Here is a 22,229-nt window from a genome sequence, read left to right as displayed (position 1 = left end):
GTTTTAACCTTAGTTTTTTTTTTATATTATTTTGGTTTTAACCTTAGTAAAGTTTTTCATTAAAATTATAAATCAGTATATTTCTCTATTTCTCTTCAATTTTATTTTGGGTTTTAACCTTAGTTTTTTTTTAATATTATTTTGGTTTTAACATTATAAACCTTTTTTTGGTTTTAAATCTGATAATATAGAATTTAGAATTTCATTATTTAAGGATGTGTTCATTACTTAGAATTTTTGGTTTTCAACTTACCTCTGTTGAATGGTAGAGATGATCCGTGGGGTTGAGGAGTAGTAGAGTTGATTCCTTGTGTTGATTGGTGATTCTTGTTTGATTGTTGTTGTGATTCTCGTGGTGTTGGTTGGTGATTCTCGTAGTGGTGTTGGTTGGTGAGATTACGAGATGGTGAGATAGTTTAGATAAAAGTATGGCTGATGGTAAGATAGTTTTGATAAAATGCATGAATGAGATAAATAGAATGAAACACATAGTCATTTATATAGAAAAACATTGAAGCAAGTAGCATGTGGGTACATACACCCGTGAGTACAAAAGCAAAGCCGTGGGGACATACCCTTGATTTGATACATAAAACGAGTGTAGAAAGTTGAAAAACACTACACTCTCCCGTGATTCCATCTTACATAACCTACCACTACAACCACCTACTACTACATTACCACCCGTGACTTGATTTGATACATAAAGAAACAGAGACCTGCAACCATCCACGCATCCTCCTCCTTGAACCCGTGTCCTACAAAGCACAACAGTTACAATATCAATATACATCAAGGAAAAGATTTAAACACAAACATCATACACTGCATTTCCTAGCAACCTACTATAAATTTCAAAAAATAAATAACCACTCACCAACTTAAAGCAATTCAGATATGAGTTTGTTTTTTAGAGCAAGCTCTTGATCTGTAAGTGTATCAGCGTTTTTTCCTAGCAACCTATCAAGTATTTTCTGTTTGGATAACATATTCTTGGCTGCTAGAATGGTTTCGATCTGATCAAACGCTGCTTCATTGCCATGCTTCTTGCGTTTTGCTGCTTTGCTAGCCTTGACTCCGGGAGGTCTAACATTTTCCTCGCGACCCACCTCATCCGCAGTTTCCTTCCTTTTCTCCTTTGCACCATTTGATGTCAGACTGTGTGATCTCCATTTTTGATCAAACCGAAGCTCCCTCCAACAATGTTCAAGAATGAACTTGGCTTTGTAGTCATTAAAGAAGATGTCATGAGCCACCTTCATGACATCATTCTCATTATGTCCACTCGCCTGCTCCTTCAGAGCAGCTTCATGACATCCCACGAACTTACACACCTGCTCATTAACCCTTCCCCACCTCTGCTTACATTGACTCCACTCCCTAGGAATAGAGCCAACGAGCAGAGGGCTAGCATTCAGGTACTCCTCTATTCTCTTCCAAAATGCTCCTAGCTTCTGCTCATTACTGGTTATTGGATCCTTGCTGGTGTTCAACCAAGCACTGATCAACACCAAATCTTCTTTGGTTGTCCACTTCCTCCTTTCCGGAGGTTTAGGAACCTCAGAAGATCCTATTTCTATTGGCTGAGTGGTCTGGGAAGTAAGCAGGTTAACAAAGCCGGGAGAGTTTAGGGGAAAAGGATCCATTTTGGTTGAGTATTGAAGTTTTTAAGTTTTCGTTTCTGTTTTAAGATGTCGATTAGCTAGGTTTTTAAACTACTTTTGGGTTTGAAAGTACAAGGAAGTAAACACCTTCTAACCACCAAAAATTGATTACACTTAACTTAACTACACAACTACTTCACACAGACCATTCAATAAACATCAAATCAGGTTTTCAAATTAATTATTTCAAGTTTAAATTTAGTTCTGGTTCAGTTGAAGTTTAAATTCAAGTTCACACAGACCATTCAAAAATTGATTACACTTAACTTAACTACACAACTACTTCAGTTCTGGTTCAGTTCAAGTTTAAATTCTACTACTACTCTAACCTACTCTAGTTCAAGTTCAAATTCATTAGGCAACAACTCTAGGGATAGTGTGGTTACCTTTGTGTTTTCAGTCGAAGCAGCATTTCTCCAAGTGATCCACCTGCACGGTCAGGTTATAAACCTTCCCAGTGAGCCTATCAACCTCCACAGTGAGGGCTTTTACCTCTGCCTGTACAAGGAAATGACAATGAGATGGTGTTAGTCACTGTATAAAATATAAGAAAAAAATTACAAAACAAAATTCAAAAGTGGGAAGTCAGATTACCTCCAGACTCTTAATCTTATTATTCACCTCCGGCAGCCACTTGATCACCGCCTCCACCTCCTCCACACGACTTGTGAGCCGTTCGATATGCTCCTGCACACCAATGACCCAAGGCTGACGATAATGAAAACCATCAGCCTTGGTAACAACACATAAACTATATCAGATTGTTAATTAACAGACAAAAACAGAAGACATAATTTAAAAGACAAGAACCCGTTTTTTACCTCGTAGTTTATGCAGGTGAAGAAACGCTTGCCGGGGAGAGTGTCGTATTCCTCCTTCCCACGAACCTCGTGAATTATACTCCCACCACAGGGACACCTCGTCGGAATCCCGTGTTCTGAATCACACACGTATGAAAGCATATCGATGTGCTCCTTTCTTCTCTTTGTGTCTCTTATCTCTGCTTCGGGATCCATCTGTATCAGGAAAACAAATAATTAGAACAGAAGCAACCGAGAAACAAAAAAAAAAAATTTGAAAGACTAACTAAAAACCCCCAAATCCAATTAAAATCCACGATGAACGAACAGTAAAAGAAATCCGTATGTTGATTTAAACGAAGAAATTAAAACCCCCTTTTAGATTTCGAACCCTTACACGAAACCCCCAAATCGAAATGAAATCCACGATAAACGAACCCTAAAAGGAAACCGTTTGTCGATTTTAACCAAGAAATCGAAACCCCCTTCTCGATTTCCAACCCTAAGACGAAACCCCCAAAACGACATCCTTAACCTAGAAACCTCTCGAGATCAAATCGAAGCTATCTCGTCCCGGAGTGATTGAGACTCACCTGAGAGCGTTTACGAGTGACTCCGACGACGAATTGATCGAGAAAATCTCCGGCTCTGGACTCCGACACGAAATCGCCTCAGAGACGGAGAAACCCTAGATTTCGAAGAGAGAAGGGAAAATGGGATCTTTCACGCGAAACCCTTTTTTTTTCACTCAACACGCGAGATCGCGTAGCCACTCCCTCTGCGCCGCGTGGCATGACCCCGTATCATACGGGCTCACTTGGAAGACCCGGTTCACGGGTTGAAACCCATTTATTCATTTCTTTTAATCGAAAAGGCCTATGATACCGAGCCCATGACTCTCTCATAAACCCTCGATGCGGGTGGTCTAATATTTTCGGACATCTTACAGAAAAATCTGACAACAAGGTTTGAGATCTTCATCAATTAATTCTACTCTTTTCTTTTTGAGTTTGCTGTCATTTGATTGTGTGTGTCTGTCTAGTTTTTGGATCGGGAATGTGTTATGTGAAATGTATTCCCAAACAGAGAACAAAGCAAATACAAAGCTGGATAACGATTATATTGATGATAAACTGTTTACAAGTACTCAAGAACCGTGAGAGAACCGTGAGAGAATTATTAATGGAGTCCCTCACTTCCCCTTTCACTCTTTTGTTCTAATCTCTAAATAAGTCTCACTCTCTCCTCTCTCCTCTCTCCCTGCTTATATAGAAAAGTCCCTCTCCTGTCACACACTCTGCGTGAAGCTCTCCTCAGCACATGCCTCTCACGTGGTGTGTTTATTCAGCATAAAATAATATGCACATATGCATAAGATCCACCTCATCCTTCTAGAAGCTCATTGCCATTTCACTTAATCAAATGTGTACTGTTGTATCAGTAAATGTAACAGAATGCTGATTTTTTTGGTTTTGCTTCTCAGGTCTGCTACGATTGTGGTGCAAATAATCCGACGTGGGCATCGATAACATACGGGATATTTCTCTGTGTCGATTGTTCATCTGCTCATCGAAATCTCGTTGTTCATCCCAGTTTCGTGAGGTAAATTTTGGGATTTTTGGAGGAACACAATCTTAATCCAATTTTTAGCATCTGGTTTGCTTACAGGTAGAGTTTGAGCGTTTGATAGCTTTAGATCTGAAAGTGTAGGATTACATGTCCTCTTAGTTTTTTTTTAATGTCCTCAGTACAATGACGACTTGAAATCTGAAATAGAAGGAAGAAGAAACTCGAAAACGAAGAAGAAGCCCGAAACTTTGGGCTCCGCTAGCATTGGCGGTCTAAAAGGGTAAGAAGGAACTGTAAATTTTTGTTGTCATATGATGCTACTATTTATCTTTGTTTGTTTGAATAGAAAAGTAAAAGTGAGTTTAAATGTGATAAGATATTTGACTGTTCCTACTGTTTGCAATGGACAGGTTTTTTAGGCATCCTCATTATGTTTCTGCCCTTCGGAAGGATGTGACAGATTTGATGCAGAAACTTCGTGGCAAAGATGCCGAAGCCATCCCTTGGGCCACCCGAAAGGAATGGGTCGACAATATCTGTGGCCGAGTAAGTTCCACCACACTCGAATGATCGAATCTCTCCCGGGTTTAGGAGCTTTCTAGTTTTTCTGATAAACATCATTTTGGTTGTTTTTTCTAACAGGTCTTAGCAGCTAAATTTCGGGTTGATGCGCAAGGGAATCGTAAAGATCAAGTTGCAAAGCTGCGGAATGATACGAGGGACATGTTGGAAGTCTTAGTAAATAAGAAGGTTAAAAGGATCAAGATTGATTAAGAACTAGGAGTATACTATTGAGAATAATACTCTTACCGTATATTACAAAACAGTGTTCATCTTCTCTTGAAAACAAGGCGTTACGTACTCTTAAGGGCAATTCTCTCGGATAAACTTTTTAAGTTTTTTTTTAAAGTTTTTGTCACAAAAATAGATTCAAATTCAATGACCAAAATAGCATTTTTTATTTTGAAAATTTTAATTTTATTTTATTTTTAAAATTTGAAATTCTATCTCCTACTCCTCAAACCTAAAACTTTAAATCCTAAAACCCACTTCTTAATTCTAAACCCTAATGTTTTGAATCTAAGACTCACTTGTTTACTGGTTGATTTTTTTTTATCAGCGCTGACACTTTGTGTTTCCTTCAGATTTGGTTGCCATAGCAGAGAGGATGAGCACTGTTAAGCACAAGATTCTTGTTTTGTCTGGTAAAGGTGGGGTTGGCAAGAGCACATTCTCTGCTTAGCTCTCCTTTGCCCTTGCTGGAATGGACCATCAAGTAGGCCTTATGGACATTGATATCTGCGGCCCAAGCATGCCGAAAATGTTAGGCCTTGGAGGGCACGAGATTCACCAGAGCAACCTCGGATGGTCCCCTGTCTATGTGAAAGAGAACCTTGGTGTCATGTCCATTGGTTTCATGCTCCCAAACTCTGACGAAGCTGTGGTCTGGAGAGGTCCCCGCAAGAACGCTCTCATCAAACAGTTCTTGAAAGACGTCTACTGGAGAGACATCGATTACCTCGTGGTTGATGCCCCACCGGGTCGGGTTTCAGTAACCTTAGGACTCTTGTGGTTCGAGAGATTCTAAGTACTCTGTCATGAGCCAGCAATGTGTAGTCATGTGTCCTTTGATTTTCTATGTTGGATTTGAATTATCTAACTTGTTTAGGATCAGGACAGCAGTTGGGCCTTCTGAGTTTATTCCATGTTTTGTGGTACAAAACGCAGCCTCTGTTTTGAACATCGTTTTGGTTAAAATTTTCAAATAGGTGTTCTTAGTTTTAAACACATGTTTTGAAATCTCCAATAATTATATTTAATTAAATCCAACCAAATATATAAAATTTAATATCAGCTGCATCAACGTTTAAAAAGTTGATATACGATTATGCATTGGGCTCAATCTTTAGTTGTCACCCAGATCTTACCTCAAAAGGAATCGTAGGATTTAAATAACAGCACAAGCTGATCTTCTCAACCTCAAGATAAGTCCCAATATCCAAAATATAATAGTGATCCAAATCTCTCTCTTGTAAAAGTTCAGTTTTCTTTGCCAAAATAATGGACTTTTATTTGCGTTCTTGTAACAAAATGGGTCCAGTAGTACTTATTACCCAATCCCACATCGCTAATGGCTGAAGGCGAGGATGTGTATATATGAGGTATATGTCGTCTAATGGAATGTCAACTGATGGTGAGAAAGAGGTTCATGATTCTTGATATGGTGAAGTGTCTAAATAGGTCTTTGGACTGAAGATTAACTCTGTAAAGGGAGTTATGAGCCAACCTTACTTATTGTCGGTTGACTTTTTAAATTACTCTAACAAGTTTTGTATGTTTTTATATAGATTTTTGATAAATATAACCAACGACATCTCATATAATCATCACACTATACCTACAATAGATATGGTGGCGATCACTTCTCCGATGATAAAGAAGCACCATAGCTTCAACCTATGCGCAAATAATTTCATAAGAATGTAACAGTTGAAGAAACGAGAACCAGCGTGTGGAGAAGCCTCTTTTAAAATCTAAAAACAATTCAAGGCAAAGATGGTCCCTTTCTTATGAATGTGGTCTCTTCTTTTATAGCATAAAGATTATATCTAAGACAGTAAACAATGTGGTTTTTTCACTCCACCACGTTGCAAATGAAGAAGGTAAGCTCTTTAGCTGCTGCCACACAGCACCACATTATTGTCTTTGTCTAGCACACTTTGTTGCATATGTTTGTAATGTTTCGTATTCTTTAGCTTTTGGTTGATTCTTTTCATTCATTCGGTCAAATTGAAGATATAAAGGAAAATAACTATTTTAACAGAACTAATGACATTGAAAAAAAAAGGAATGGAGGATATGCAAGCAAGTAATAAAACTAAAGCTAGTTAGTTGATTTGCACTAAACTAGGAACATAAGAGCACACAAGTGGGCAGCAATACGGATTTTCTCGCATAGGAACATGGCGATACACAGCATCTCCAAGATCCAAATTATCCAAATATCCATTCTCTCCAGTGATGCAAACTGAATGGTAAGAGCGCGTCTTGGCCATTTTCTCCGCTCGGTATATATAGAAAACCACAGCGATTTTCATCTCCTCGTCAATAAAGAAGCTGGCGCCAGAGCAAAGGACAAACTGAAAACCACGGTCGAGTGGTTGCATGTCAATGTTTAAAAAGGGGGTCCATGACACTGCATCCGGCTCAATATTGGTTGTCACCCAAATCTCTACCTCAGGACAAACCATGCGCTGATATAATACCACGAGTTTCTCGTCTCTAAGAGTAGACAGAGTCCCGATATCCTCATTATAGTGCAGAAACGGCAAAGGTAGAAACGGTCCGAATCCCTCTCTTGTGAAATCAAAACATAGTAATAAATTATGAGGCTCGTCTATCTCTACCTCTCCTACTACATCCTCGTCTACTAATGTTTTTTCTTTAGCCACAAAATAAGTATTTCCTTTTAAAGAAGCACCTCGTTGACGAGACCATATATCATCATCCGGAATGATATCAAGAATCCTCCATGAATTAGAGCTAAAATCATAGATTTCATACCGGTTAACATCAAAAACTCTCAAGATTTTGTGGTTACGGTTTTTGTGGTCGTATCCAAAAGCATATTTGTCTGATGACTCAAATCTGTGGTAATTATTAATGGGTTGGATCCATCTGGTTTGTCCTAAATATGGGTTCCAAACCACGAGGCTCCTAGTCTTGTCTTCCTTGGTGACGCATAGCAACAAACCGTCGCAGTGGATGATATTACATATCTCAGCTTGATTAAATAAATTACCTATCTCTTTTATAGATGAACCCACACCATGGAGACTGAATCTCATTGAACAAATCCTATACTCCTTCACCATAAATCCAATAAACTGATGCGTTATGTCTGTTTTACATAAAACCCTATCTTTAGATAAAACATTCCACAATTTGCAAGTAGATCGCACCGCTCTTAGACAGGTTATTGGAACCTTAGAGAGTATTTCCTCTACCAAATCCCTCGAAAGATCTGAAATCATCGTCATTGTTAAGGTTTCTAGATTTCACGCTTGCCCATTCTTCTCTTTTTATACTTATGTTCACACAAACACGTTCTACAAGTGTTTTCCTTTTTTTATCTTTCATTAAAAAATGGAATGTATTCGCCTTTTCCTTTTCCACATTAATTTCACCATAATAGATTTTTTGTCATCTCGTTTATTAATCAAAACCAACAAGACAAAGAAAATAGAAAACTAGGTCCACATTGATAAGCCCATACTTAACAATAATACAAATTGAGGCTCAAAAGGGCCCAGACTAAAAGAAAACTAAAGCGGAAGAGGAAGGAAAAGAGATGACGTTGCCGATCTGCAGGAGCCACGTGTGTGAACGAAAATCATGGTAGAGACACTCGGCAGAAGAGCACACTGCACTCCCATGATAGTTTACTCCAGCCATTTATTTGACAAATAATTCCTGATAAAATACCAGATGGTCCCACCAACAGTTTCTAATTTCGGTTTAGTTTCCGGTTTGTTCGGTTCAGTTAATTGGGTTTTGATAAGACTCCAAATACTAATAAGTTTGGCTCAGGTTTAATTTGGTTCGGTTTAATTTAGTTCCGTAATGGATGGTCACACCAACAGTCTCTAATTTCGGTTTAATTTCGGGTTTGTTCGTTTCAGTTAATTTGGTTTTGATAAGACTCCAAATACTAATAAGTTTGGCTCGGGTTTAATTTGGTTCAGTTTAATTTAGTTCTGTAATGGATGGTCCCACCAACAGTCTCTAATTTCGGTTTAATTTCCGGTTTGTTCGGTTCAGTTAATTGGGTATTGATAAGATTCCAAATACTACTAAGTTTGGTTCGGACTTAATTTGGTTCGATTTAATTTAGTTCTGTAATAATTTGGTTCCAGTTCGATCCCAAAAAAAAATATACTATAGTTATAAAATGTTAGAATACGAGAAATAAACTCTCTTGTCAAACCAATATCTATAGCTGAATCTGGTTTAACTCTCTGCAACTTGAAGAACCTTTGACACTTTAAGATTCTAGCCTGGAGATATCTCTCTCAAATATTTATCAATCAACTTCCCCATTCATTTAGAGCTTATCACCAAATCCACAAAGTAAAACCCTTTTTCTCTCTTCCCATCTTAAGAATCCGATTACTCTGAGATCAAATCATAAACCCCAGGAAAGGAAAAAGAAAACAGTGAGACAAATAGAGGATTACAGTTATCCAATCATCCCAGCTATTATCATTTGATCGTAGAAAAGATACACAAGTTTCTCTGAATATAGACAAGATAAGAAAGTTTGGTAAGACATAAAAGTCTTTCAAGTTTTCGAATATAGACAAATGTGCAAAAGTTTTGTAGAACATAGAAGCCAAAACTGATTCAGGTGAGCCTGCGGTAGTGCACCACAGCCAACTCATCACCAAAGCTGAATCAAACAAAAAGCAAAAAAAAGTTAGTGTTTTTAACTTAACATAATTTAATAGGTAACTTTGAAAGTTAGCACTTACTTTTTGGAATCCCTATGCACCCTTCTCACATAATTGTCTTCTAGCAATCCAGTGGACTCCATCACATTTACGCTACATCCATCATTTCCCGAAAGCTTCTTCTTCTTTCCCAGCCTGTTGTTTCCACCTCTCTTCCTCTTACTTCCACCCACGTCATTCCACCTCCTAAACAAACAAACAATCAAACTATATTAATATATTAACACTTTACACCTTAATATTTTACACTCCCCTCATATTTAAATGTTGATTAAGTTACTTACCAATGATCGTAGAACTTCTTCTCTCTGAAAATGAACAGTCCAATGGAATCTATGGGAGGCTTTTCCACAGACTCGGTTAAGTTTTTACTCTCAGCTTGTTTCAGTATTTTGCAAATCTCCTCAGCAGAAAGCCAGCTAGTCTTTGATTTAACAATCAAAGCACCAACCTCCTCTAAAAACCACCGACATAAGAATAGATATCAAGAGATAACGAACCAATTATATATACATAAGTCAAACTAAAAACATATATGCAGCTAGATGTTACTAAAACAGAAAAGAAAACACACACAAAATCTAAACTAAGTGATTCAGACAACAAATCAATGAACGCCATATACAATTAAACTCATGGTTTGAACTGATAGACAATATATGAGAAGCAGTGTATAATAATGAAACAAGAAAACAGGAGTTGCAGAAACATAAGATACTCTCCGTACTTGTGTGAAAAGGATATGAAATGTTACCCCCGGATCAAAGGCCTATGGCATCACTGAGATAGCCAAAGCTCAAGCTCATTCGCAAGTGTTTCTCACCAAAAAGCCACTGATAATGACTTTTCCAGCAGCAAACAGAGCAGTAAGAGATTCTAGCCTTGATAAGTGTTTCCCGAGGGTTTTCATTCCGATCATAACCACAAGAACATGAGAGCATACAGGGCGCATCTCATACACAAAACACAATCCGCTTTTCACATCGAACGTGAAGCGATGATCAGATCAGCGAAGGCAATAACATACATATGATCGATCAAAAATCATGGAAATACATATGATCAGATCAACGAAGGCAATAACTTACCTAATATACGATTGATTGCTCTCTCAAATTCCACACAGATCGTGATTGAACAATGGATACACGTACATAACCTAACATGTAAGCAACAAACAGCTCCTCGTATCTTCAAGGATTGATCTCATCAAGTTCCACACACATGAAAACGCAGAGAAGCTAACATTCAACAAGAAATTACTTAATCGGAAACCAACGAGATCTCAATTACGTAATCGAAACAAACAAGATAGCAATTACTAATCAGAACGATAGAAGAAGAAGAAGAAGAAGAAGAAGCAGCTTACCATCATCTCCATGTTTCTACTGGAGATTGCAGTAACCAGGTAGTCTCTTGCTTGGAACTTCTTGGTTCGCTCCCGCCATTGAGCTGTGAGAGAGAGAGAGAGAGAGAGAGAGAGAGAGAGAGAGAGAGTTGTTTTGTTTGAATTAGTTATTTTATAATGGGGAAGAAGAAAAACTAACCGCCCGCAACGAGAGGAGAAGACTTTTTTTTTTGACTTTTTGACTTTTTTGACTTCTAGTAACTGAGGTATACACTCCTTTCTTGATCAATCGAGAGACGATGTAACGGCACATCATCGTCGGAGCTCTTTCTTCTCAAACTTGTGAGATTCCAAGTTCTTTCTCTAAGTTTAGGGATTTCAATTTTTGTTTATTTATAAAATGTCTTCCCTTGTATAAAGTGGTATCATAAATAAAACTTCAAATATATTAAATTTAAGCTTTTTTTTTTTTTAACACTGATTTGTTATGATCTTACAATTATGATATAGGAAAGATTACATAGACGATTCGACAACCGACAATACTACCTGCTTTATGAAGACCTACGCCTAACTGCATCACCTGAGCCGTCCTATGAAGATCCACGTCTCACCCGATTTACTTGCACCATGTTGAAAATCCCTTGCAAGCCTTTCCTCTGTAGTCTGCATAATTGTTTAATAAACCGTTTTCTTCGGGACTTGAAACCTGGATTTTCTGTAATCTACAATAAATTGCATAGTCTGGAATTCGAACCCCAGACCTGGGTATAGAAGCCTTTAAACCTTAACCAATAGGCTACGGTGCTTCCACAAATTTAAGCTTTTAAATTAATAGAAGTTTTCTTCCATATTTAGTAAAGATAACACTTCATTTAATCTGTGTCATCAAAATTGTAATGATGAAAGATTTATTCATTTTTGGTAAGATAAAGACACTTGGATCCGTTTAGATTTAGGGTTGTAGGACTAGAGATTTAAGTCTCAGTAGGGATATTTATAGTTTTTATTTCAGATTCAATTTGGTTTACAATTCGATTCAGATATCCATTTAATATTTAACTAGATTTTGAAAGCGCGGATTTTATTTTTAGATAAAAAAGTGCTAGTTAATATTAAATATTTTTGATCTACATATTTACGTTATAAAAATAACTATATATGTGTCCTTATTTTTATTTATTGTTTTCATAAATAATTTGGGTCCGTAATTGAATCGGTAACCTGATAAACCGTATATTATCTGGTTTAAATTTAATAAAAATATGTAATTAAAAACTTAATAAACCTCAATAAAAAAAACATCATTAATTCGTGATCTGACACTGGTTGACCTAGTAAAAATCCAAAAAATCTTATAAATATATATTCTATTAAAATAGGATTATGATATATCGATAAATGTTATGTCCAACTATTATTCTTTTTATTTAAAGAATCACTTATTATTATCTTTATATAATTGTATAAATTTTATTTAAACACTAACCACCATATCCCCCTATATATTAAAAGAGAAGTCACTTTAGTGATTTCTACTGACATTGCATTAATATAGAGCTTCTCAGAAAAATTGTTATAATTCTATTGGTTGATTTTTTTGAATTTTATTTTTCATTTATTTTAATCAATCGCTTATGTAGACAAGCTCAAAACTATTTTCGATTTCGTTAAGCCTATATATAGCTAGGGGATAATAATTATCGATTTAATTTAGCTTTGGCAAGATTTAGAACTAAGAAAAATATTAAACACTTTTTTTATTATTCAAACAGTAAACTTGCGCATGTTGATATCATATTAATTACATTTGCTTAGAAAATATTTTAATGTTTCTAATTAGGTTGTTTGTTTTTAATAACTTACATTTCTAATATGGATTATTTGCGCAAGTTGAAATTATTAAATATGCAAATAACTTATTGACAAAAATTGTTTTTAATAACTTACTTTTCTAATATGGATTACTTGCACAAATTGAAATCATTAAATATGCAAATCACTTATTTACAATACACATTTAATATCTTTCTTTAAGCGATTGATTTATTTATTATGCAAATTATTGTGTGTCGTTAATATGAGAAATAAATCGACTGTATATATATAGAAAACAACCAAGGTCTTATAATGCAAATTCTTGAATGGCTCTACCGATCATGCGTCTCTCTTCTCCCAACAGGGCAAGAAAGGTCCTAACCAGGACGCCATGATTGTCTGGGAGGTGCGTTTGTTCTGTTAAAACCAATTTTGTTAATTAGTATGTTTACATTCTCATTAAATGTATTACTTCAATATAGTTCTTGTTGCTGTAAGTGCTATATAACTATCTTCATTTACTTTCTAAAAGTATGCCATCAAATGTTTTACTCCAAGGACCATTGGTTTAATTGTCAAATATATAACTTTTTGAAGTTTTATCTTTTTAATAAGTTGTATAGGCTTAGTGTCACTCAGCTGAATATTTGATTTTTTTTTTGAAATGTTTCAGAATTTTGGGTCAATGGAGGACACTGTATTTTGTGGTGTATTTGATGGACATGGTCCTTACGGTCACGTTATCGCAAAGAGAGTCAAGGATTTGCTTCCGCTCAAATTAGGCTCTCACTTGGAGTCCTATCTCTCCTACGAGAAGGTTCTTAAAGAGATCTCCTGACAGCAGTGTTTTGAAACCCGACTCAGACCCGCGGTTGAACCGGTAAACCCAGTGATCCAGAAAAAATCCGGTTTGGGTTTTGTGAAAAATCCAATATTTAGAAACCCGCAAAAATCTGCAAAAACCCGGTAAAACCCGGAACCCGGTATCGGTCGAACCATCGGTCGAACCAATAAATAACTTTTTACTTCTTTTTTTAGTTTTTAATTATGTTTTTAGATTATGTTTTATATTCTAAGTTTCCAATTAACAAGTTAGGTACTGACAAAAAAAAAAGAATTTAGGTTTTCTTTTTTCAGTTTTATATTTGTGTTTTTTATATTTTGATGAAAATTTCACTATGTCACCTAAAGAAAATAAAGTGAACGATGTTAGAGAGAACCAAAATTAATTGATGTGATTTGGTGTTAGTTTATTTCCGTTATTGATAATTTATTACAATGACCTTTACTTTTGGTTTATTTTGTATTTGTAGTTCAATTTATTATTCACATTAGGCATCTAAATATTTAAATATTTATAAATTTTATGTTTGGATGTCATAACTCTTATGTTGTTAGGAAAAATTTTAAATAGTCTAAACTATTTTTTTGATATTTTGTATGTCAAATGAAAATAAAAATATAAAAACTAAAGTTAAGTATTTTCTAAATGTTTTTAAATTTAAAATATATACATATCCAAATTATTATTTTATGTTTTAAAAACATTTAGAAAATATTAAAATTTAGTATCTATATTTTTATTTACAAAGCTGATATATTATTATATAATAAAAATAATTTATTTATTAACCCGCGGTTCACCCGCGGTCGAACCAGTGACCCAGCAACCCGGTAAGTCGTCCAGTTCAGTGTCCGGGTCGGGTTTAAAAACATTGCCTGACAGAATGACCTCTGACAGCCTTGTGCACATATCTGCTAATGGTGAATCCCGAGTCTATAACAAGGATCAGGATATGGTTCAGACGCTGTTGACCTCGATTGTTAAAGCCTACAGATTCATGGACAAGGAATTGAAGATGCAAGTGGATGTTGATTGCTTATGTAGTGGTACTACTGCAGTTACTATGGTTAAGCAGGTAGATAGTTGGACCAAATACTCTCACGTACCAGTTTTTTTCCATGGCTAATGAATTCTTCTAAAGACGGTGGTATTATGTTGTAAAATCTGTTACTTCTAAGAACTATATAATATTTATTTTATATTTTAAATTTTCTTAGTGCGTGTGCGGGCCGGTCACCTGGTTATTATAAAAATTGAGGTACATACTACTGATTATTAATATTTAATATACATTTTTTGTAACCTTTACTTTAACTCCAAAACTTTCGGAACCGACCTCTATATTTTGGTCGACCAATAACATATCACATGCTAAGTAATCATATTAACCCACTCAAATATAGTTCTTTTATTAATTCTTCTATGAATACATTTATCACAGATCTTTTATCAACACGTGGAACTCAAGGTATTTAATTTATCTATTCCCCAAAATTACAATCAGTTTTTCTATCTCTTATTTAGTTCTTTAATTTCATGTCTCGAGTTTTATAATCAACCTATCAGATATCTCTTTATTATTTGAGGAGAACTTTTTATAAATAAACTTTGACCTTATGTGTAATTCACAAGTTTGCCATTACTTATGTGTCAACACCACAATCAACCTCACATCCTCTTTTTGTTAATAGCCCTCTTTAACATAGACTAATTACATATGAGTTATTAACACTGCAGGGCAGTTTTATGTTTTTTTTTACATTAAAAGGCAGTTAATGCTATTAGGGTAGTTTTTTTATGTGAAAAGTCATTATTTACCCTTGAAAAAGGTAACTCCCCCTTAACTATTGAGTTTGTCGATTGATTTGGTTACTGATTTTGAAATTCGAAATTAAAATAAGGCCCACATCCTTTTACCCTAGTTTTATTGTGCAGTTCATTTCTATTAGTGGTTATTTCACGGGAATTAACTTTTACCGAGGAAAGACAGAAATTGAAAACGCAGTGTTGCCGGAGAAGATGGATATCGACGACGGCGGTGGCAGACCCGATAAACGCCGTAGAAGTGCGAAGAAAACGAAGGCCACAGTAGACGACGACGGCGGGAGCGAATTACGTCGGAGAAGCTCAAGGAAGACGACGAACTCGACGGCGACGGAAGCCAACAAACGGCCGATTGCTGCCCAGAAACAAGCCGCGAAGGGTAAGCAAGTAAAAGTGTGGTGTTTTCTTTTTCAATGAAACTGTTAATTTGCTTATGTATAACCTTCTCAATCGCATGTATGGATTCAAGGGAATGTTTTGTTATTTTTTAGGAATTGAGGGACATGTAACTTAGTACTAAAGCTGTACACATACGGTTTCCTAATAAACATGATGATTTACAATCAATCAGGAGTGAATTTAGTCAGTGTGTATGTGTACGAGTAGTTGAGTAGTCTACGGGAGTGAATTTAGTCGGTGTACATGTGCATGTGAGCTGGGGCCAGCGATATGTGAGACAATAGGTGTTGTCGAATTCAGTTGGTGTACATGTGTACGTACAGATGTGTGTGGCATTGTGTGCTTAATAAAAACATCTTAAATCCCCCGAACGTGTACGTGTGTATGAGGCATGAAAGGCTGTACACGCCGAAGAAGTAGCTTCCTTACGTTTGGTTGATATTTATAGTTGTACACGCATGTAGCAGTACGTGATGGTAGTGTACACGATTTATAGTGGTACACGCAAAAGACTTAGTAACAACTTGTTAGTAAGTTGTACGAGTATATGTGTAAGAGTAAGTTGGTAGTCTTGACAGGTGAATATAGTAGGTGTCCATGTGCATGGGGACATTTCTCCTTGATATTTGAGACAGTAGACGGAGAGACCGGTCTGTACATGTGTACGAGGAGTTGAATGACCCTAACTGTACACGAGAGAGTAGTATCCTTACGTTTGGAAATGATTTCGGAGGAGTACATGACATTTTTTAAGAAGTGTAAAAGTAGATGGGATATTAGGAGAATGAGAAACTTAATTTGTGTACATGATTTATATGTGTACATGGGACTGATCTCGGAATAGATGTACATGTGCACATACGTGTTAGTTAGATGTACATGACATACGAGTATATGTATACGAGTAGATTAGTAGTCTTGACAGGTGAATACAATAGGTGTCCATATGCATGGGGACATTTCCCCTTGATATTTGAGACAGTAGACGGAGAGTCCGGCCTGTACATGTATACGAGGAGTTGAATGACCCTGACTGTACACGAGAGAGTAGTATCCTTGCGAATAGTATCCTTGCGTTTGGAAATGATCTTGGAGGAGTACATGACATTTTTTAAGAAGTGTGAAAGTAGATGGGATATTGGGGGAATTAGGAACTTAATTTGTGTACATGATTTATATGTGTATATGTGTACATGAGACTGATTTCCGAATAGATGTACATGTGCACATACGTGTTAATTAGAAGGTGGAGATCTTTTCATCGGGGTTGTGTGTACGAAGTTTAATGGTAGTAGAGTGAAAGAAAATTAAAATGTGTTGCTTGGAAATAACATAATTAAAGCAATCAAGCATCTTCCAAACAGCTAGCATAAGTTGCAATCCAAAAAGAGACAAAAGAGATGTTGATGGGTGAAGAGTTGTGGATTTGAAGAGACAAAGAAAAACAAAAGCAGTTACAATCCAAAAGAGACAAAAGTGGTCGGCCATGGAGAACGGTGGATGAATAGAGTTTCAGTTTAGGAAATGTGACAGCAAAATGGAAAACGTAGAAGGAAGAAAGATGAGATTGACTTTTGCATCAACATGCAATATTGGCCATAGATGAACAAAGGAGAAAAATAAATCCAATGGCTGAAAAAAGAGACAGATATCAGTGTTGTCAATAAAAAGCATATTAAATCTGGACCGTCTATGAAATTTGTGGATCAACGACTGAGGACATCTCCCGCTAATAACAAAATTTAGTTAACAAGTGGGTTAGTTAAGACATAACTAGTTAGTTAGGCAAAAAAGAAGCTGTTACTAAAAACTGTGTGAGAAGCAGAAACTGTCTTTCTATGATATAAAAAAGACAAAACTGCCTTTTGGTGTAATTGTTTCATTACATATTATGTCATTGGCACAAACATATAGTATATGTTTCATATTATACATCTTTATTCTAAGCATCTTCACTAATATCCAATATTTTTAAACCCGGCCCGGACACTGAACCGTACGATTTACTGGGTTGCTGGGTCACTGGTTCGACCGCGGATGAACCGCGGGTTAATAAATAAATTATTTTTATTATATAATAATATATCAGCTTTGTAAATAAAAATATAGATACTAAATTTTAATATTTTCTAAATGTTTTTAAAACATAAAATAATAGTTTGGATATGTATATATTTTAAGTTTAAAAACATTTAGAAAATACTTAACTTTAGTTTTTATATTTTTATTTTCATTTGACATACAAAATATCAAAAAAATAGTTTAGACTATTTAAAATTTTCCCTAACAACGTAAGAGTTATGACATCCAAACATAAAATTTATAAATATTTAAATATTTAGATGCCTAATGTGAATAATAAATTGAACTACAGATACAAAATAAACCAAAAGTAAAGGTCATTGTAATAAATTATCAATAACGGAAATAAACTAACACCAAATCACATCAATTAATTTTGGTTCTCTCTACCATCGTTCACTTTATTTTCTTTAGGTGACATAGTGAAATTTTCATCAAAATATAAAAACCACAAATATAAAACTGAAAAAATAAAACCTAAATTCTTTTTTTTTTGTCAGTACCTAACTTCTTAATTGAAAACATAGAATATAAAACATAATCTAAAAACATAATTAAAAACTAAAAAAAGAAGTAAAAAGTTATTTATTGGTTCGACCGATACCGGGTTCCGGGATTTACCGGGTTTTTGCGGATTTTTGCGGGTTTCTAAATATTGGATTTTTCACAAAACCCAAACCGGATTTTTTCTGGGTCACTGGGTTTATCGGTTCAACCGCGGATCCGGGTCGGGTTTCAAAACACTGCTAATATTATAACTGCAGATCTTAACCGGACAATGTGTCTGCTTTACTTTTAAAAGAATGTATATCGACACTATTATGGAAATAAAACATGTGATTATACAACATATCATAAATCTTATTTTTCCCTTGGTATAATTTTTCGTAATTTATATTATATAATATAATATAAACGCACTAACATATACTATGCTGAATAAATTTTTTGTATAAATTTATGATTTGTTGTATAATCGCACAAACATATATGATTTGTTGTATAAGCCCACAGATCCTGTATGATTTGTCGTATATGATTTCATGTGTAATCGCACACATATACTATAATATAATTGCACAAACATATAGTATAAATTCTCTTAATTTATATTATATAATATACTATGCAAATATTTCCAGACACTCATTGATTGAGCTACACTTCCTTAATATGAGATAACTCGAAGTCAAAGATTGAATTCTCTGATTCAAAATATTCATTAAAGTGGTCATGTAAGTTGTGTCAATCATATATTTTCGGGATGATTGCATTTCAAGTTATTTTGGTATGTAACAAAATCAATAAGTGTTCCATGCAAACGGCAAAGTTAATTTGTGTTATTTTGATTATGGGAAGTATCAAGTTTTATTTCCAATTTTATAAAAAAAGATTCGGCCTGATTGATCGTTAAACTATATGAATGTAATCTAAGATGGTCAAATATCTGATGCCATATTTGATCCAAATTTTTGAATAATTATGGATGTCGAGCAATTAGGGATTTATTTTGACTTCATTTTAAATAAACCTAAACCTAAGGGGATTTCTTTTATAGGGAATCAACCCAATAATTTATATAAATTGCGGATTTGATGGCGTTTTGAGTATCAACTCCAGTAGATCTTGATTTCTATATTTAATTGATTTTTTTTTCTGAATTAAATTTGACCATAATTTATGCAATAACAAAAAGATAGGAAACTGATATATGCAATTTTCATTACGCATTTTGGTTTCGGTTAATATATGAAAGTTACTATATTTTTATTTAAATTCTCATGGCTAATTAAAAATCACACACTAAATTGAAGGAATTTACTTGATAAATATTATTAAACGAGTTTTAAAAAAAATTAAAAAATCTAACCAATTACATAAGTTAAAACAAAAAATTGAAGCTTATCTTCTATGTTATAGATATAAATGTGTTAGACTATATAATAATGTATTTGACATGTTAATTTTCTGTTTCTGTTTTTCAAAAATATTTCACCTAGAACCAAGTTGGATCTAATTTTGTGTTTATGTTTTATTAGTATTGATATATGTAAATAAATTTAAAATTTAAAATATTTAAAATTTCATAAAATCCAAAAATAAAAATAACATACTACATATGAATTTGAATAATGTATGCTAAATATGGAAAATTAACATGAAAATTTGTTTGGTTTATTTATTTGGATGGAAAGCCAATAGGTATTTCAGTGTTTTGAATATTTTGGATATTTACTTTAAATTATTTTCAACTATTTTGGATAATTTTGTGTATTTATGATTTTTTTTTTTTTTTAAATTAATGTATTTACATATATAAATTGTGCTTCGAAATTTTAAGTACCGGAAATATTCGGTTTGGATCTGATTTGGATTCAGTTCTTCCGCAACCAAAATTTTAGATTCATTTGGATATTTACTAGTTTTCGTTCGTATTTAGTATAATTTTTTTGTCGGATTTGGTTCAGTTTTTCAGGTTTGAGTATTTTGCCCAATCCTACGTTTTTACGCAGATTTTTCCATTAATATTAATTTTAATGCAAACTAAAATTTATATATTATATTATTTGACATGTTGTTTAAATTTGGTGTCCTATATAAGATAACTTAACTTTTGATATTTAAATGTTGTCATATCAACTTCATTCTGGTCGGGTTGAGACTTTTGGAAATTATCTGTTATATATACCCATGAATGTTATTCAAGAAATGGTCCCAAGGTTACATAAATGCCAAAACTAAAGGAGAAAATTTTATAAATGATAAAGAAGATGGGAAGCTTGAAAGCTTCACAAACCTTTGTTTCTGTAAATCAGTATCACAAAAGAAAGCTTTGAGAATGAATTGATGCCTATACAATTTCGATACCTTTTGCTTGTAAACCGGTCGGTTTACTACTTGTAAATCCATTCGTTTGCTCGCCCCCCCCCCCCCCCCCCCCCCCCTGTTGAATCCATGTCTATGAAAATGCTCACAGCCTGCACAAAAAGGTAAAATCAGATGAGACCTGCAGTTTCTTAAGTAATCCAATGATTCAGAGTGGTCTCTCCTATCGACTCAAGTGATTAAACTAGTGTCTTAAGGTTTCTGTCTAGGCTTGATCCTCACCTTCACTATTCGTGGTTGCTCATTCGACTTTGCTAGGTTGTTACAGATATGTGAGACTGCTCCCCAACATTTCAACATGTTGGCTACATCAAGTCTTAGTATATATTCTTCTTCGGTTAGAGTAAAAGATTTCTAGGCAATGAAGAACAAATAGAGATAAGATGGTGACTTAGCTAACAAGTATAGTGAAACCAGCTAAGCTGAAATCACAACAAAGGATTATCTTACATGTTCTCTGTACTTCCACATGACATGCATTGGAAGGAGATTACTCCCCAATCCCATGAACTCCTACATCAATCACATCTAACAACTATGATTTAAGTTCCAAACTTCTGAAACAACAAAACTCTCTTCACAATCAGCTAAAGCTATGGCATTGACATGTGATACAGAATCGCAAACACTCTTGAATACAGAAAGGCATACCTTCTAGATGAGCTGAACATCATAAGATCATCCAGACTTCTGCCTGATGAGGGTTGCAAGATCTAAGCCGCTGAAAGCAGAATCGTCTGATCCAACCATTCTTTCAAGATTTTCCCGATTCATATCATTGGCTTGCTACAGACAAACAAATGATGTTTCGGATATGTATCCAGCAATCAATCTTTTTTTAACGAAGGCATGCTTGCTTCTATCTTATGTCACTAAAAAATGGTTCAAGCAGAACTAGAAGAACTAGGAAGTTTTACGCTTTATTTAGTTAAGAGTGACATCGCCAATAAAAATGACAACGGGAGAAAGACGAATAACTTGCAAAGAAGTTGAGGGAGAACGTAACCTTACATCCGGCAGAGCTTGGGGAAGAGCACGGCGGTGCTGCGGAGGAGGAGGAGCAAATAAGAGATAAATATTAGTAGAAATTAGAAATGAACGGTAGATGAGGAGAGACAAAAATGAATTTCTAGATTCTGAAACAAATCAAACTTCTTTTTATCCCAACAATTGTCATAATATATTTGTTTAAGAAAATTATAAAGCATAAACGTCTAAAACTGAAATATATGAGTGATAAGAAGACAAATGAAAAAAGAAAGAAGATTTTATAATATCTCCATAAAACTAGTTCTGAAAAATGTTCCAAAAAAAAATATTATAAACGTAACGAGTTGTGCTTGAAATAGCATAAAAACTAAAACATGCTGTTCACAAAAAAGCTATAAATATACTCTAACAAGTAACAACACTCTTAAAAATGATAATAATAATTAACATTTAGTAAAAAGAAACATTATTCCAAAAAACATTAACGATACGCCA

The 22,229-nt window shown here is 34.7% G+C and overlaps 3 protein-coding genes and 2 long non-coding RNA genes across 5 annotated transcripts; 1 reads left to right on the top strand and 4 right to left on the bottom strand.

Annotated features, from left to right (window-relative positions):
• Positions 1-881: 881 nt before the first annotated feature.
• Positions 882-1,646, bottom strand: LOC125608668 (glutathione S-transferase T3-like). The gene has a single exon (XM_048779105.1). It carries the CDS (start codon positions 1,644-1,646, stop codon positions 882-884), a length of 765 nt encoding a protein of 254 aa, XP_048635062.1.
• Positions 1,647-2,024: 378 nt separating this feature from the next.
• LOC106404850 lies at positions 2,025-3,365 on the bottom strand. Its single transcript, XM_048779393.1, has 4 exons — positions 3,058-3,365; positions 2,486-2,680; positions 2,259-2,396; positions 2,025-2,162 (listed from the first exon to the last, which is right to left on the bottom strand). The coding sequence occupies exons 2-4, from the start codon at positions 2,678-2,680 to the stop codon at positions 2,061-2,063; spliced, it is 435 nt and encodes a 144-aa protein (XP_048635350.1). The 5' UTR covers positions 3,058-3,365; the 3' UTR covers positions 2,025-2,060.
• A 619-nt stretch (positions 3,366-3,984) lies between these two features.
• Positions 3,985-5,819, top strand: LOC111215546. The gene is made up of 4 exons (XR_007339460.1): positions 3,985-4,313; positions 4,444-4,579; positions 4,676-4,783; positions 5,179-5,819. It is a non-coding gene; the product is annotated as an uncharacterized LOC111215546 (long non-coding RNA).
• Positions 5,820-6,152: 333 nt separating this feature from the next.
• On the bottom strand, positions 6,153-8,073 carry LOC111215547 (putative F-box protein At3g20030). The gene has a single exon (XM_022719149.2). The coding sequence runs from the start codon at positions 8,071-8,073 to the stop codon at positions 6,922-6,924; it is 1,152 nt and encodes a 383-aa protein (XP_022574870.2). The 3' UTR covers positions 6,153-6,921.
• A 1,491-nt stretch (positions 8,074-9,564) lies between these two features.
• Positions 9,565-21,883, bottom strand: LOC125608853. Its single transcript, XR_007339459.1, has 3 exons — positions 21,396-21,883; positions 9,828-9,999; positions 9,565-9,729 (listed from the first exon to the last, which is right to left on the bottom strand). It is a non-coding gene; the product is annotated as an uncharacterized LOC125608853 (long non-coding RNA).
• Positions 21,884-22,229: the final 346 nt, after the last annotated feature.

This window comes from Brassica napus, chromosome A5, assembly GCF_020379485.1.
Source record: "Brassica napus cultivar Da-Ae chromosome A5, Da-Ae, whole genome shotgun sequence".
Taxonomy (NCBI): Eukaryota; Viridiplantae; Streptophyta; class Magnoliopsida; order Brassicales; family Brassicaceae; genus Brassica; species Brassica napus.
This window is presented reverse-complemented; position numbering and strand designations above follow the sequence as displayed.

Excerpts from the sequence above, each read along its gene's own strand:
- LOC111215547 (XM_022719149.2), bottom strand. The coding sequence starts at position 8,073 with ATGACGATGATTTCAGATCTTTCGAGGGATTTGGTAGAGGAAATACTC.
- LOC106404850 (XM_048779393.1), bottom strand. The coding sequence starts at position 2,680 with ATGGATCCCGAAGCAGAGATAAGAGACACAAAGAGAAGAAAGGAGCAC. Across the intron at positions 2,397-2,485 it reads TCACCTGCATAAACTACGAG|GCTGATGGTTTTCATTATCG; the intron begins GTAAAAAACGGG and ends GTTGTTACCAAG. Across the intron at positions 2,163-2,258 it reads ATAAGATTAAGAGTCTGGAG|GCAGAGGTAAAAGCCCTCAC; the intron begins GTAATCTGACTT and ends TTCCTTGTACAG.
- LOC125608668 (XM_048779105.1), bottom strand. The coding sequence starts at position 1,646 with ATGGATCCTTTTCCCCTAAACTCTCCCGGCTTTGTTAACCTGCTTACT.